This window comes from Mustela putorius, unplaced genomic scaffold (genome assembly GCF_011764305.1).
Source record: "Mustela putorius furo isolate JIRA1106 unplaced genomic scaffold, ASM1176430v1.1 tig00000421_pilon_pilon_pilon, whole genome shotgun sequence".
NCBI lineage: Eukaryota > Metazoa > Chordata > Mammalia > Carnivora > Mustelidae > Mustela > Mustela putorius.
In genome coordinates this window covers 1,511,091-1,529,043 of record NW_025421375.1, presented here as the reverse complement: position 1 = coordinate 1,529,043, position 17,953 = coordinate 1,511,091, and the positions used below count along the sequence as shown (strand labels likewise).

The window sequence follows — 17,953 nt, the reverse complement described above, 5'->3', positions numbered from 1 at the left end:
TCCTAGTTTGCTCAGTTTTGAGAACTACAGTTAGCTCCATACTAATTTAAGCTTTTTGGTGATTTGAAGCTGTCATTACAATTACCCGTTTTGTTGTTTTGTGGAAGAGCATTGGATGGAAGCTTCACTGATCTCAATTCTAAATAATAGAATAATTTCTGATATATCTGATTTCTGGTTGTAATGAGTTTGTTATATTATTATACTTCAGTTGCAGACAATCTAAAGACCAGATATCATAATGTTTCATGTACTTGAGTCTGAATTTTGGGATGTGTGCATTTCTTTAATATCAGTGGAATGACACTGTGTTGTTGTTGGCTCCATGTCCAGGGCTTCTTTTAGCTCTAAGAATATACAGGAATAAAAGAAATAGATCTTAACTTCCTCTTAATCAGATCAAGCCCGTCATTGTTTTTGTAGTAACCTCAGTATGTTTTGAGCATATTGCTATTTAAAGGCAGTGTACAGAATACAACTTCAGTTCAGTGTTCTTGCAAACTGGGCTACCCTAGCTACTCCTTAAAACACATATCCGAGAGACCCTACACCAGTGGCTTCCTGGTCAGGTAAGTTTAGCAAAAACTGATTAGGTCTCTTATGGATTCATAATACACATTGAAAAATCGAAGACTCGGGGAAGTTCTGCAATAGAGAAAAGTCAGCTATTTTACTTTGGGTTTTCCTAAACTTTTGTAATTGTGGGCTCTTTTTTCCTCAAACATCTATTAATATTCTTTGGAAGACATTTTGGAGAATACTACTTATCTTAATATATATTTGTTTATGTTTAATTATGACTTTGTTGTTTCCTTGGGATTTTATTATGATAAGAATGTAGAATGTTAACATAAGACTCCTCGTTCATAGTGGCTTTATTCATAATAGCTGAGATAAGGAAGTAACCCAAATGTCCACCGATGGATGAATAGATAAACGAACTGTGATATATAGCTATACATCTATAGATATCTGTAGATATACAGATATATCTATATATATCTGCCTATATATCTATACATCTATAGATATCTATAGATATACATCTATACAGATATAGATATCTATATATAGATATATAGATATAGATAGATATATAGATATCTATAGATGTATAGCTATATATCACAGTTCGTTTATCCATCCATCACACACACACACACACATGTAATGGAATATTATTTAATCTCATGAAGAAGGAAATTCTGTCACATCCTGCAACATGGTTGAACCTTAAGTACATTATTCGAGGTGAAATAAGTGAGTCACAAAAAGACAAGTACTGTATGTTTCCACTCACATGAGGTGCGTAGAGTAGTCAAACTTACAGAAATAAAAAGAATGGTTGTTGCAAGAGTCTGAGTGGAGAGGCACATGGGGAGCTGTTTAGTGGGTACAGAGTTTCACAAGGTAGAAACATTCTGGATATCTATGCATGACACTGAGTAAACTTAGCACTACTCAACTTTTACAGGTAAAAATGGTTAAGATGCTTAATTTTTTGTTATGTGTTTTTTACTGCAATTAAAAAAAAAGGGGTGCCCACTTCTACATTATAACTTCCTGAGTCGTCTTGGGCTTAGTTTTGTAAAACTAAGCACACTTGTTCACCCCTTGAAACCTATTGTGAAGATCAAGCTGTGCTTGCCACTTAAGTTGGCTATAACCTGGGAATGAGTTTTAACCACTGTGTCTTCATTTGTTGTACGATGAAAATTAACTACATTTTTTTTTTAATTTTGGAGAAAAGGAGTGGAGAGAGAGTGTGCATAGATATAGACTCTAAATCCATATATATTACTGAATTAAAACATAGCTAGGGTACTTTTTTCCCTGAGATACGTATTTTATTTTATTTTACTTTGTTTTATCTTATTTTATTTTTTTAAATATTTTATTTATTTATTTGACAGAGAGAGATCATATGTATGCAGAGAGGCAGGCAGAGAGAAAGGAGGAAGCAGGCTTCCTGTTGAGCAGAGAGTCCAATGCAGGCCTTGAACCCAGGACATTGGGATCATGCATGACCTGAGCCAAAGGCAGAGACTTAACCCGCTGAGCCACCCAGGCACCCACGATACATATTTTAATCCATTAGAAAACATTTTTTTAAAAAATCAGCTTTATTGAGATATAATTCACATAACCTACAATTTACTCATTTAAAGGGTATAGTTCAGTAGCTTAATTTAGTATATTCACAATTGTGCATCCATTATCACTGTCAATTTTAGAAACTTTTCGTTTCCTTAAAAAGAAACCCCATATCCAGTAGCAGGCTGTCCCTAATTCTACCAACTGCCCAGCACTAGAAAACTACCAGTCTTTTTTCTGCCTACTCTGTATATTTCATGTAAGTGAAATTATGTACTATGTGGTCCTTTGTGACTGGTTTATTCTGCCTGGCATGTTTTCAAGTTTTATCCATGTTGTAGCATATATCCACTCCTTGTTTCTTTTTGTAACTGAGTTATATTTCATTGTATGGATATACCACATTTTATTTACCCATTTATTAATTGATGGACATTTGGGTTGCTTCCATTTTTTGCCTGTTACAGATAATGCTGCCGTGAACATTTTATGTGGATATATGTTTTCATTTATCTTGGGTTTATACTTGGGCATAGAATTGCTGGATCCCATGATAACTGCTTAGTAAGCTTCATTCACCTACAAAATGGGGAAAAGGAGACTTTCCCTTGTATAATTTTTAGGAAGACCAAATGAGTAATTCATTAAAATACTTGGTATAACACTGCATGTAAGTACAGTTTAATTAATGAAGCAGATCCTTACTGAAGGCCTGAAATAATTGCACATTTAAAAGCACAATATCTTTCTTCCAAACTTGTCATTATTTCTGGTAAGTGGAACCTCACATAGGGTTTTGCTTAGGTAAGATCACTAATAAAGGAAATTATTGACTCAAAGGAGAGGTCTCCTTCGTCTGAAGTGTTTTCTTGTTTTCAATAAAGGTAGTTATTTTCACTGTTATCAGTGTTCCGAGTTTTAACTTTTAGCAATATTCTCTTACTTCAGAGTTAGGAGCATCTCAGACTCTGAGGAAACATCATGCAATACTTTTGGCCATGCATTAATTTTTGTGAAATATCACCATCTTGTGGACTTTTGAGATACTAGTGGTAAAGTTCCTCACACTGGTTGCATTTTCACAACTGCAGTCTTTGTTTTTCCTGGCTTTGTTTTGGTAGCAGCTGTTGGAGCTGAACTCTGTTTTTATTTTGTAGTTGTCCAGGCAGTGAGAAGATTGAGAAACTATTTCTTGCTATTTTGAGGAGATACTGTTTTATTTTTTTAATTTAAATTTTTTTTGTGAACATATAATCCATTTTTAGCCCCAGGGGTACAGGTCTGTGAATCGCCAGGTTTACACACTTCACACAGCACTCACCATAGCACATACCCTCCCCAATGTCCATAACCCCACTCCCCTCTCCCGACCGAGATATTGTTTTATAACATTAAGCTTACTTTGTTATATGATTCCTGTTTTACAAATTGTGCTCTGTTGATCCCTAGGGTTTCACTGTAGACATTACAGGGGAGGGAATAGAGTGAATGGTTCCATGTTATTCCGCTTTGTTTATTAGTATTTCATTTAAGAATTATTTGATCAGGGGCGCCTGGGTGGCTCAGTGGGTTAAAGCCTCTGCCTTTGGCTCAGGTCATGATCTCAGGGTCCTGGGATCGAGCCCCGCATCGGGCTATCTGCTCAGCAGGGAGCCTGCTTCCTCCTCTCTCTCTGCCTCTCTCTCTGCCTACTTGTGATCTCTGTCTGTCAAATAAATAAATAAAATTTTTAAAAAGAATTATTTGATCAAGGGATTCTATTATATTTTAAAAAGTTGACCAAACTGCTCTTCAGATGGAATTATATATTCACTCTTCCTTGATGTGTAGAAATCCTTGCTAAAAGCATAATGGAATTATGATTGATTAAAAAAAAATACTGTGGAGCTGGATGGCTCAGTTGGTTAAATGTCTGACTTCTGATTTCACTCAGATCGTGATCTCTGGGTCTTGAGATCCAGCCCTGCACCTTGCCCCCCTCGCTCAGTGCAGAGTCTGCTTGAGAGTCTCTCTCTCTCTCTCTCCCTTCACCCCTCTTCCTGCTCACTTGGTGTGCACACTCTCTCTCACAATCTCTCTAAAATAAATAAATAATAAAATTTAAAAAAATTATTAAGCAGGTAAGGAAGGAAAGGTGTCAAATGCTGCCTTTGATATTCTGACTTTGATAATAAGCTCAAGTTCTCTCTTAATGTGTGTCTCTGAAAGGGGCGCTAGGGACAGGCTGGGCTGGCTAAACTGAGTGAACTCAGGAGCTGGGGTTTCTAGTTGTTTCAACTAGTAATTCTCTATTATCGTTCCTGCTAATTGTGGTGCATTGCGAGGTTTTTGGAGCTTTCCTTGAGAGAGCACACAGGCAATCTCCTGCCCTTGCATCTAGTTCCAGAACATTCTTGTCTGTGGTATCATTGTGCCTGAAGCCGTGTCTTAACTCTGCCTGTGATCATAACAGACCAGACCTGTCTGGGACCCCGATTTGGGCTTTGTTGACCTTATCTCATATGTATGTTAAATGTAGTGATATTTGAACAGAAACGTCTCTCAAGAAAAATTGAGATTTTCATGTTTTTTCATCATTTCTTCAGTCTGTTAATAATGCCAGCTTCAGAGTTTCTTCCCAGTGTAAAGTACTGGGCCCTGTAATTTTGGGAAAATAGGTACCATTATTCCCATATTACAGATGAAGATACTGAGAAATCTGAATTGAAATCTACTTTTGAAAGTCCATGGTTATTTCATTATACCAGTTTCTTCTGTGCTGGCACCATCTCTGACGTTTGGGTAGGGAATATGTTTTTAAATTTAGGCCACCAAATTTTGAAAATAAAGGAAGACTGCATTTTTAAAAAAAATGTATCTGAGCTTTACTGCTATTAGGTTGACAAAATCATATGCATTTGAGTTTTTAAAATTAAACTGAATCTGTAACAAGTCGAATAATAAAAGTCTATTGTAGGTAAAAACTTGTAATAAGTTCTGTGAATTTTAAGAATGTTTATGGATCCTTAAAGTTGAGATTTTTTATGAGTTTTTTCTTATTTCTTTACTGATAGTAAATAACACGTTCATTTATTTTAATTTTTGTCTTTGAGGTTTAAATTTAAATAAGATGCTATAATCTGAGTTTATTTGTTTCAAGAGGTAACTTGCTTTACAAATAAATCCTTGACATATGGACTGAAGGCTCTATATTCCCATTTGGGACGAATATCTATTGCACAAACAGCAGTATGTTTTGTGACATCAGAGCCTGTCCTCTTGGAGCATGCAGTCACAAAACACATAATGACAGAGAATATAAATTAAAATTATGGTAAATGCTGGGAAGGAGAAATGGTAAAGGGCTTTAACTATAGTCAGAGACCTTAGGGTAGTTCAGTTATGGAATGTATATAAAGCAGGTGTAGGTGTTTTCTAGGTGGGCAGATGAGAGAGAGCACGGGCTGAAAGAAGTTCAGGGAGTCGAGACTGGGGGTGCAGAGTCCGTAGAGGCCTCCAGGCTGAGGGGAACATTGCAGGGCAGGAGTGGATAGGAGCCCTCAGGGGTGGGAGGGCCCAGGGGATAGACAGCACCATGCCTGATGAGATTGGTGGTGCATCTGGACACAGTTGACACAGGTCTTTCTAAGCTGTGTTCACAATATGGAAAGTTGGCCTAAGGAGTGTCCTAGGGAAGGCAGTCTTGGGACGATATGATCAAATCTGTAGTTTAGAAAGATCACAAGCACATCTTCAAATGTTTTATCCTCTGTGAACTAGGAAAAGGGAAAGTCACATGTGTTTTCTGAAGATGCAAAGAAATAAGAAGGAAGGTGTTTGTCATCCTTCTTTTTTTAAAGCCAGAGTAAGTATGATATGGAACACATCAGCACTCTCAGAGACCACTTTTCTCATTGTCTTCTACACGTTTATACACCGCGTAGTACTGGCTTCCAAACTTGACCGTGTGTCAGGGTCACCTGAGGAACATAAAAGAATATTCTGACCCCGGAACTGTTGGTTCATGATGTCTAGAAATGAGACACCATCATCTGTAAAATAAAACAAAACCCACCTGGGTAATTCTGGTGCATCTAAGTTATTACTGGTCCCCAAATTGGGTGTTAGTTCATTCTCCAATTAGGGGGTACTCAGTCCTGCTGATTTCCCACTAACAAGCAGTAAACATGCATTTGGTGAATTGATAATACAAATATTCATTTATTTTTTAACATGTCTTTTCTGATCACAGGTAGATGGCACAAACCTTCAGGGTTTTACCAATCAACAAGCAGTAGAGGTGTTGCGACACACAGGACCAACCGTGCACCTGACGCTAATGAGGAGAGGAGCGAAGCAGGAGGCTGAGCTTGCGTCAAGGGAGGATGTCACGAAGGATGCAGTTTTGTCTCCCGTGAATGCTGGAGGAAGCAAAGGTAATGCCTGGTTAAACTGGTTTTCAGTTAGACCCTTACATCATTTAGATTTTTTTTTCTAATTCTGAAAATACCTCAAGAATGGTATTTAGTCCTCACTATTCATTATGAGCCAAATAAAAAGGAAATTTGATAACCTTGATACTAACCAGAACTAGCTGTGTGTCCATTCAGTGCAGAAAGAGCTTCCAAATAAAACAGGTCTCTTTCTTTCCTGTTGATTGAGGCACATTTCAGAGTCAGAAACGCGCATTTACCTTTTGATCCCTGCCTTACTTTTGGGTGTCATTGCTGTGTTTTCTCTTCAGGGGAGCCTGTTCTGCCTAGGCTAGGTCTGCAAGCCTCATGTTCCTAAATGTCCAGCCTTCCTTGGAGGAATCTACTTTAATAAGACATTTAGAAATGGCATTTATAAGCTGTTGGTACATGAATATCTCTGAAAATTAGTGAAACCCCCTGGTAGCTGACTGATGTAATTTTGTTGGTAGAAGTGAGGGTTTTGGTTTGAAAACGCTACTTCATTTCTCAAACTATTGACCATTCTGGTATTTATGCCATATACTGTTTATTATAGCAGTAGGAGACAGGGAGGCAAATCACCTGAGAAATTTATTGCTTTTCTTTTAGAGAGAGGGAGACAGAGTGAGTGGGAAGGGGGAGAGGGAGACGGAGAGAGAGAGTTTCAAGCTGTCTCCACACTCCTCACGGAACCGATGTGGGGTTCAGTCTCACGACCCTGAGATTGTGACACGAGCTGAATTTACGAGTCAGACACTTAACTGATTAAGCCACCCAGGGGCGCTGAGAAATTTATTTTTTATCATGTTAACAGAGCTTCCTTTTTAAGTACAAGTGGTTATTGATAAGTTTACATACAAGGAACACTCATCTTGGGGTTCAGATAAATCAGTGGGATTTGAAAAATTTCATGTGCTTGATTGTATTATAGCTGTAACTACTGAAATATTCTTATCTTTAAGAAAATTATGAAAAAGATGAAGAGTCTTCATCTTTGAGTAGAAACACCAGCATATTACCCGTTGAAGAAGAAGGTAAACACTTGGAGCGATGCTCCTGCGTTCTTTATCATTTGTTTGTTTGCTTCGCAGAGACTGTGTTTGTAAATGAGACTGAGCCTCTATGGAGAATAAATTGTTAAAAAATCTATCAAAAAAGAAAAAGAGATAGTTTCTAGTCTTTATTTATAGATGAGACTAATTTCTCTAGTAGATTAAAATAGTTCATTTACACCTGGTATATTTTCCGGCTCCACATTATTCTTTCTTACAGATTTTTAAAACCAAAACCCTTACGAATCACTCAGTCATGTACAAGGTTTTAGTCAATCCCTTTCCTTCCACTGACGTCCATAACTTATTGAGCAAGCAATAATAAAATTATCAAGTGTTTTTAAAATAAACATGAGAATCTTTTTTAAAGCATGAGCTCTTAGAAATGAAACTCTCCAGTTCGGGGAGGCTTTTTCTTGTCAATTTTTCAAGAATTCGAAATCTTAATATTGGGAAGTTTGTTTGGGAAGGAATTGTATGGAAAAATTATTAAAACTTCCTGAGATTTCTTTTAATATAAAACCAGACTCCATCAAGCTGTTTAAGCACATTTTAGAGCAGTATTGTTTTACTATATAATTATGCCAGAATATCACTGCCATCTTTAGGCTGGAAGCTGTGCTTTCCTTTCACATTGCATTAGGTGCTTTGGGAGCTTAAATCCACAGAGTCCAAGACTGACCTTTCTTCATGTGTATGCTGCCCTTCACTAAACAGTTACATTGAAGCTTTGTGGTTCTTTAAAATATCTACTTTGTTAATTAATGTTTTTTTTTCTGTTGAAAATTTTGATTTACTTTTATTATTTTAAAGGACTATCTGTGTTTGCAATAATATCCTGGGAATGTGATCTATAAGATTCATATGTGTTAATTGCATTCTGCCATTTTTACACTAATAGGTGAAGAAATTATTTAGGCTAAAGTGAGATCAAAGGTAGTGGGAAGGAATAAAGAGGTTTTAGAGCATGAAACTTGATATAGTAAGTAGGGATGGGTGTGGGGGAATCACCTCGAAAGCCCAGATATTGTCTTTGCTTTTGAATGTGCATATGAGAGAGTGGGTGGGAGTCGCTCTAAGAATCAGAAGTCCCCAATTCCTTTTTAAACACACTAAGGAAAAAAGCTTCTAAATGATTCTAATGCATCTACCTTAGTGCCGGTCCTCAGAAAACAAACAAACAAAAATTAAACAGACTCAGAGATACAGGAAACAGCTGTTGGTTACCAGAGTGGAGAGGTTTGGGAACAGGCAAAATAGATGACAGGCAAGGGTTAAGAGGTACAGACTTCATTTATAAAATAAATAAGTTATGGGGATGCATTGTACACATAGGGAATACAGTCAATAATATAATAACTTTGTATAGTGACAGATGGTAACTAGAGTTATATGGGGATCATTTCATAGCATTATGGAAATATCAAACCACTATGATATATACCTGAAACTAATAGGATATTTCTTGTCAATTATACTCTAATAAAAAATGAGTAGAGAAATTAGGGTAATTCATATACTGGGTGAAGAGTCAAACTTGCTACAACAGACAGGTTCTGATCACAGTGTCTCTGGAATAAAATGTAAAAATATGGAGGTTTTTGTAGTTTGTCACTGACTTAATTGTGTTGACTATTTCAGGATATCCGTTATTGTCAGCAGACATAGAAGACACAGAAGATGCACAGCAACAGGAAGCTGCCCTGCTGACAAAGTGGCAAAGGATTATGGGGATTAATTATGAAATAGTGGTAGGTTAGCTCAGGCTCCCTAACTTCCTAACTTGTAACTGTGTTTGAGCAGGAAGTTCATGACAGAAATAAAGGTGATCTTCCTAAAGAGGGCTAGAGAAGTAGCAAATGCCCAGGACCTTTTTTTTGAAGACCTAAATGACTCAGATATTTTAAAAATTCCGTTTGGAGAATTCAGTTCCTTAACAAAGGAACTGAAAAAAATGGTATGAAAATTTTAAACTTCTAGTTCATCAATATTTTAATATTTTGAGCAGTAGTCCATATTATTTAAACAAAAGTGATTTTTTTTTTATTATTGAGTCTGGAATTTATAGAAAGAACCAGAATAGAAAGATAGAATATACCTAAAGATAAAATAAAAAACATCATAATCTTATATATTAAAGTTCTAAGAGGATTTTTCCTCCCACTCTATCCTTACATATTTACTTTGCATAAGGCGTTTAATTCTGCATCCTCTTTTATGCCATGGTGAATGTTTATGTTTATTAATACTTTGCATACCTTATATAGCAATCATGACCTGATATCCTAAAAAGAGACTTAACAAACGTAATGTGAATTATCAATCTTTAGATGTATACCAGTGAATTTTAGGGATTTCAAAAGGTAAAATAAAACACTAGGTTAAGTAGAATTTTTCATATTGCTTATAATATTTAAATGACTCTAGATTAGGAGAGATCAAAGAACAGATGTCATATAATAACAACTAGCCTATATTGAGCACTTTGTGTCAAACAGTAGTCTTAGTGTTTCATTTAATCTTCATGACAAGGATCTTTTTTTTTTTTAAATACTAAAGATAGTTAACAGTCAAATAAGAAGTAAGTACAGCTGTTAACTACCATTTTAATAAAGTCAAGGAAGAATACAATAAGGTCCAGCTTAACTGTAGTTAATTTAGCATGAAAAGAAAGTTGGGCATTCCTTCTATGGGGTAGGGTTAACATGCTGGGACAGATCACTGAGGCTGCACTTCTGTGGTGGTAATTGATAGTGAAGGAAACTGTTTAACGAACCACGTTGTCATAGAGGTGAGACCTAGGATCATAAACTTTGGCTGTTTTTTGTGCACATTGTTTCGTGGTGGTATTCCCAGAAATCTCTCAAGGGCGAAGCATGCTATAGGTAAGAACCACACTGTTTATTGGCCTTCATCAAACAAAAGTGAGATAGATCTGACTTTAACTTGTTTGCTGTGTGGTGATACAGCAAAAATATAGTCATAAGAGGAGTGGTAGAGTAGAAAGAAAGATTAATGGACATTATCAGGTAGGCACTTGGAGTTGGAGGGCTGCTCAGATGAAGTGATATTTACACTGGGTTTTAAGGAGTGAGAAGGATTTCATCCCAGTTGATTTAAAAATTGGATGAGGTAGCTTCTGATAATAACCCTTGCACATATCAGCAAAATTTGAAAGATCTATCTTTTTTAGTTAAACGTTATTTTTCTCAGTTCCTCTATCCCTTAGTTTTCTGAACTATAAAATAGAGGGGATGAAGTAGGTCATCTTCAGTATACCTTCTGATTTTTATATATTATTGGATTCTCTGTGAAAATGGGTGATTTCCTAACATTCTTCATTATTTAATGTAACAGTAGGAAATAAGAAGTTCATTCTCCTATTTGAAGCTTTGGTTCACTTTTAATGACCAGTATAGGATCAGGAGTGTGAGCCCTAGATTCAGGCAGCGTAAGGTTCAAAGTTCTTGTATAGCTATGTGACTCTGGGTAAGACATCCTCTTTGAACTTCATTTTCTTAATTTGGGAAACAAGGATAGACACTGGAATGATTTATGAGAAGCACGAGATAAACTACGTAATAGGGTTAGCCCAGTCCCTGGCACATAGTGTCTTCTTTTGTCTTTTCTGTACTGTTGTTCGAGTGCAGGCATTTGATTTCATCCGTGGTCGTTGAGATTACTGCCCTGCACAGTCTCTCGGGTGCTGGCATCTGACTCCCTCCTCTGCATTTGTGTTGGTTCCTGAAACTGATGGATAAACATTACTCTTTCAGAGACAAACAAAGCTTTGTAGCTCCACAGGAAGATTTTTGAAGCTTTTGTGAGAAAGTTGACTTTTTTGGGGGTCAACATAAAATATACACACGAGAGAAAGAAAAAACAACAAATGAAGACATGCTACATTCATGATGATTTTTTTCTTCCAGGTGGCCCATGTGAGCAAGTTCAGTGAGAACAGTGGGTTGGGGATAAGTCTGGAAGCAACAGTGGGACATCATTTTATTCGCTCTGTTCTACCAGAAGGTCCTGTTGGACACAGTGGGAAGCTTTTCAGTGGAGATGAGCTGTTGGAAGTAAGGAGCTATGCCATTCCCCGTCCCCTTAAATAAAATTCTGAAAAGGCTGCAGGAGGCTTAATGTGTAATAATACTATGCATAATAAGTAAGTTCTTATTTTAAATTCCCCCCCCAAAGTGTACTTGAGACAAATATGCAATTAAAAATCCGCCAAAAGTAGGAATTTCAAATCTGTGCATTGATCTTTAGACCTAATTCCATGCTGGGTGTTTTTCCTTTGTTTCAGTCCAGAGAACTGTTAAAACATTCTTTTAAAAAATTTAAAACAGTTCTTCAATTTTTAGATGAGGTATTACTTTCACATGTTCCAGAATCACAAAGAACATAAATGGTGAATAGTCTCTTCCTTGTGCTAATCCAGCCAGTGCTCATCACCCTTCATTAGGTAACTACTGTCATACCTGGTACCACGCAGTCTTCCAGAGACGTTGAATGAAGAACTAAGAAGATTTGGATATATTCTTTCCCTCCACTTTTAAAAGCATACAGGCATAAAACATGTACCATTTTCCATTTTGATTTTTTCATTTAGTGATATAAAACGTCAGTTTGTAGAGTAATCTGTTCCTTTTCTCTTCAGTCCTGGGTATTTTTTATTTTTTATTACCTCTTCTTTTCCAAACTACTACTCAGGCACATGAAATAGGGGTGAATGATAGTGATTTCTCTTGAGTTCTTTACAAGTCCCATTTTCTACACAATTCTAACATTTTAGATCATACTACTATAGGTAACTGGTTCTGAGCACAGCAGAACTATAGTAATCATCCTAAAATTCGTATTTATTAATACAAGATTTCTTTCAAAAGAGTACTCATGAAATGTTCTCTCTTGGGCAACTTCTCTTTTTGCACAGGTGAATGGCATAACTTTGCTTGGGGAAAGTCACCAAGATGTGGTGACTATTTTAAAAGAACTGCCAATAGAAGTGACAATGGTGTGCTGTCGACGAACTGTGCCTCCTACCAGCCAGACAGGGTTGGATAGCCTGGACTTATGTGACATTGAGCTGACAGAAAAGGTATCAGGTTTGAGACTAATGGGAATAAATAATGGGAAGTCTAAATGGCATCTACAATTTTTAAAATCTTTTTTTTCTTTCATTTGGCATTTCATTTCCTCAAAATCAGTGGGTTGTAGGAAAGACCTTGAAGTCAGACAAATGTGAATTTGAGTCAGGCTTGACACTTACTAGCTCTAGGACCTTGGGCAGGTCATTTCATCTTTCTGAATCTCTCTTTTCTCAAAACTCTGTAAAATCTACATCACAGTGCATGTCTTCAGAGGGTTGTTCTATTGTTTAAATAAGGTAATATAATGATATTAGGTATTATTGGGCCCTTTATGCTTGATAATTTATTCACAATATTCCTATGAAAAATATACTCATAATGTGCCCATTTATAGGAGAGAAAATTGATGTATATAGTATAAATGTGGTAAACAAAAGATATTTAATGGTATCACAAGGTGACTGCTCTAGGAATAGCTATCATATGGATGGACACATCTTCTCTGTGATTTTAGATCTTATTTGTGTATTTTTATACTTTTTAAATGTGAAAAATTTGAGGCCATAATACTTGCTTATTCTTTTTCATTTACATGAAAATATCAAGAAATAGAGCTCATCAGCTTTTCTGAGGACTCATCATAGATATCCAAAGTTAAGATTTGGACATCACGTCATTTGAGTTTTAGTCAAATCTCACTTAAGGTATAATGAGACATAATCTTAGAAATTGACTTACAGTATACTGCAGGAATCAGTATAGTAGAATAATTTTGAAAGCTTTGAAGAAAGTAATATTCAACGAGATGAATAGGGTGAATAAGAGACATAATTCCAAATTACATAGAACTCTAGCACCATATATGTTCATACGTATTTTTATGTGTTATGCATGGGATTATTACAATAAAGCAGGTGGACAGATTTGTATCCATGGTCCTAGGATGTGTAATAATTAACAGGAAAGATAGTATATAAACTAGAATTTCATCACCAAGACATGTCTTCCTGAAATTTGGTATGTTCATACAGATGAAAACAACTGAATTAACTTAGATTCACTTTATTTTTGCTGAAAGGAAGCTAACATTTTATATTTCTATTTCTGTGCCAAGTGCTTTATATATGTCAACTCATTTAATTCTTAACAGTTCTATCAAATGGTAACTGTAAAGTTCAGGTTACAAATATTGCTCAAGGCAACACAGTTAAGAAATCATAGACACAGCCTTTAAGCCCATGACACTCTGACTTCAAATCTTGTCTTTCTATTGTGCATGCTAATTTATTAATGAAATAATCATGTGCTCAAGTCACAACATTTTAAAACCTTTGTTTGCAGAGAGTACAAACTTCTACATATAGCCATTTCCTCTTGAGTTGTTATTCGTGAGAATTTTTTCTTTAATATCAAAATAGATTTACATTTTTTTTCTGACTACAGAGGTGACATAGACACTGATTTAAAAAAAAGTGAAAACTACTCACACTCATGCTGCTGAGATATAACCACTGTGTGTTTTTGTAGGAGATCTTTGAACTATACATTTTTAATGCCAGTTTTATGTTAGGTATTTCTACCACTTTAACAACCTTCAGTAATTACTGCCTTAATTTGTAAAAGCTTCATGATAAGCTGTTTCTACTTTAATCTGTGAGTGGTTTGTTCTGGACAGATGCTGGGACTCTCCCTTTTCCTTGTAGTGTTGGTACATGTCTGCTAATCTAGTGCCCCTGAAATAAGAGCTGTCTGATCTGTTACCCAGCCTCATGTAGATCTAGGGGAGTTCACTGGGTCCTCGGAGACTGAGGATCCTGTGCTGGCGATGACCGACGACGTGGGTCAGAATGCAGAGGAGGTTCAAGGACCTTTGGCCATGTGGGAGGTTGATGTGCAGCATATCGAGCTGGAGAAAGGGAACAAAGGACTTGGTTTTAGCATTTTAGATTATCAGGTAAGCACATTCTATTTAAAATTTTTTAATTTTTTAAGATGATACATGAGTCTGGAGGTCGCTCAGTCCTTAAGCGTCTGCCTTGGGCTCAGGTCATGACCTCAGGGTCCTGGGATAGACCTTGCATCAGGCTCCCTGCTAAGTGGGGAGCCTGCTTCTCCCTTTCCCACTCCTCTTGCTTGTGTTCCCTCTCTCGCTGTTTCTCTATCAAATAAATGAGTAAAATCTTTAAAAAAAAATAAAAAAGATAATATATACTCAAGGTATATTGTAGATAAGAGAAAAGGTAGTTAATATTTTACAGTTACCAAAGACATTTCCTTGTTTCTAGCAAATCTTCCAAAATAATAATTTATATGGTTTATTATATAATGTAAGTTTTCTTTTAACACTGAGTTCATTGAACTTTGAACTTTCATTGAAAATTTGAAGAACATACATTTTAGAAATATTATAGAAATAGTTTTTTTGTTATTTGGGGAATACGTCTAAATCATTTTTATTTCCATGCTCATCATTGATAGTTCATATTTCATATTAATAGTTCAAGACTCAAAGTATTAAATACTTCTTTTGTCTCAAGTGAATTCCTGAGTTGTAATTGAATGGGATTCTTGTCATTGACTAAATGATTAGATTTATAAAGAAGCTTAAATTGGTCAAGTGTAGCATGCTTATCCTGCGTTGTTTTCTGTGCTGAGTAACTGAGGAAATGTTTATGCCTCTGTGAGAGAGCACAGCTGTTGCTCCTCATTAATTAATACCGAACCAGAGAGCCATCTCCAATGACTCCCAGGAGTTGTGTTCTTTATAGGGCTTGATTGCGGAGCCTTGTTCTAACACTAAGGTTGCTGCATATCTGAAAACACTGCATCATCACATACTTCATGGACTCTTTCTGTATTCATTTCTAATAGATAGGCCTGACCTTTTAGTACACTCACATCTACTTATATCTCACAATAGTAACATTCTATTAAACAAAAGCTGTTATAGGGGTTCCTGGGTGGCTCAGTCGGTTGAGCATCTGCCTTCAGCTAAGGTCATGATCCCAGGGTCCTGGGATGGAGCCCTGCATTGGGCTCCTTGCTCAGCGGGGAGCCTGCTTCTCCCTCTGCCTGCCACTCACCCTGCTTGTGCTCTCTCTCAGTCAAATAAATAAATAAAATCTTTAAAAAAGAAACAAGCAGATGCTGTTGTCAGTAATTTGTGGATCTGACGTCCAGCCTCACAAGATAGCTATAAGATTGGACAATTTATCAAAAAGTTAAAGTGATAATTTTATAGTGATCTATACAGTTGAAGTGGTCTACTCAGGAACAGCTTGGTACTTAAGGATGCCATGCTCTAGGGGAACTCTTCCTACACTCTTAAAAATGGAGATAGGGTTTACTTCTCTGTTGAGAAGTGTTGCATGAAAATTCTTTTGTGAGACTTGAAACAGTTACCCATTCATTATAATTCAGTGGCCAATCTGTGAAAACATTTTTTCAATTAAAAAGGAGCTACCTTCTTCTTTAATTTTTTCTTTCCTTCCCCATTTTGTCAGGATCCCATTGATCCAGCGAGCACTGTGATCGTTATTCGTTCGTTGGTGCCTGGCGGCATTGCCGAAAAGGACGGTCGGCTTCTTCCTGGAGATCGCCTCATGTTTGTCAATGATGTTAACCTGGAAAACAGCAGTCTGGAGGAGGCCGTGCAGGCTTTGAAGGGTGCGCCAGCAGGAACTGTGAGAATAGGAGTTGCTAAACCATTACCCGTAAGAATTCGGATTTTATCAATTTTTTTTTTTTTTCATTTTGTAAACAAAATGGCTCTTAGGCTTACTTTTAGCTTCAGAAAGTGTTCTCATGAGTGAATTGTGATTTTTGGTATTTTTCGTCAGTATGGTTGCCGTCCATCTGAGTATAAAGATTTAATTTTGAGTCATATTTTTTTAAAAGAATAAAGGACAGAAAATGAGATTCAGAAATAAATTTATAACTTTATGGTTTTGTGGTATGCTTTTGATAATAAGGTCATGATGAATACAGAATTGAATATTTTAAAACAAAAATGCCTTAAAATGCCTGTACCGATATGGTGTGGTATTAGAGAAATTTAAGGGCATTCACAACTAGCAGTGCAATCTTTAATTATAGTGGAATAAAATAGAATCTCTTGTCAGTGTGGGTTAGGGTCCTGAATTCTGTTGATTTCAACACATTTCTTGTCTAATTACTGCAGAGCAAGAAATTGAACTTTTCACAGTGGGTTGATCAGCTTGTGGCTCTTCTTCTGGGAGGCAATGTTCCTCTTGTCATTAATTAGTGCAGTATTAAAAACAACTAATCAGTTCATGCTACATAATGTCAGTATGTTTACTAGATATTGTGATTACAACATAGCACTTACCACTGAATTGCACGTAAATATTAGAGACATTTTCAATATTCATGGGGCTTTTTTAATGTATAAATATATTTTTAAGTCAAAGGGCAAATACACCTTTTCTTAAGAAAACACAAACACATAGGTACATTTGCATAAACATGAAAGAACAATTTGTTGACTTTATGAAAGAATTTGTTCAAATAGTAAGCTTTGTTAATACATTTGCAACATTAATTAGATTTTTCATGCCTTACTTTGTATTCCACAACGAAGTTTGGTAATCTATGAAAATATATTTCTGACAACAGAGGAAAGAAGAGAACTTCTGCATGTGTTGCTGATTCAGGGTGACGTAGGCAAGACAATCTATTTTAGGCCATTTTATTAGAGATTGGAATGAATATATTAGGTTTTCCATCAGTGTGATCCATCAGTGTGATATAATAGATTAGGAATGTAATTTAGAATCTGTACATGTAGAGGTTTTTTTTTTAAGCTATGTTCAATTGAGAGACTTCACTGTAGGGTTCTCTGACATTCCTTGTCAAGTAAATGACATTCTTTAAAATAATACTCTAGTAAGGGATGACAGAGAGAAGATGATCCTTCCTTTTTAATGTTGTTTTTTCCCCCCTGCAAATTCTTTTATATCTTAACACCTAAAAGGCCCCTTACTTATTTTTACATTGAGTCATTGTTTAGCCAGAATATTTGGCAGATGAAACTGACCAGAAGATTATTATATAATACAAAAAAAATTATTGATTTTGATCTTTTATAAGGAGAATGAAAAAATTAGAAGGGATTTTCATCTAACAGATGATGTATTGGTATTATTGGTATTAGAAGAATGTCCTTATTGTACTTTAACAAATAAAAACATTAAATATGAATATTTATCATATTTCATGTTCATCATTCTATGTCTGTCATGTGTTACCATGTGAAAACATT

General features: G+C 36.0%; 1 protein-coding gene across 7 annotated transcripts in view; it reads left to right on the top strand.

Annotated features, from left to right (window-relative positions):
• The window catches only part of MPDZ (multiple PDZ domain crumbs cell polarity complex component), a 152,356-nt gene that overhangs the window by 59,178 nt on the left and 75,225 nt on the right, over positions 1-17,953 (top strand). For all 7 annotated transcript variants that reach the window (XM_045079640.1, XM_045079639.1, XM_045079641.1 and 4 more), the window contains 7 exons: positions 6,326-6,509; positions 7,490-7,561; positions 9,221-9,330; positions 11,509-11,655; positions 12,516-12,680; positions 14,438-14,626; positions 16,176-16,385. In XM_045079640.1, the coding sequence (XP_044935575.1) occupies positions 6,326-6,509; positions 7,490-7,561; positions 9,221-9,330; positions 11,509-11,655; positions 12,516-12,680; positions 14,438-14,626; positions 16,176-16,385 (1,077 nt within the window). The remainder of the gene's footprint in view (positions 1-6,325; positions 6,510-7,489; positions 7,562-9,220; positions 9,331-11,508; positions 11,656-12,515; positions 12,681-14,437; positions 14,627-16,175; positions 16,386-17,953) is intronic.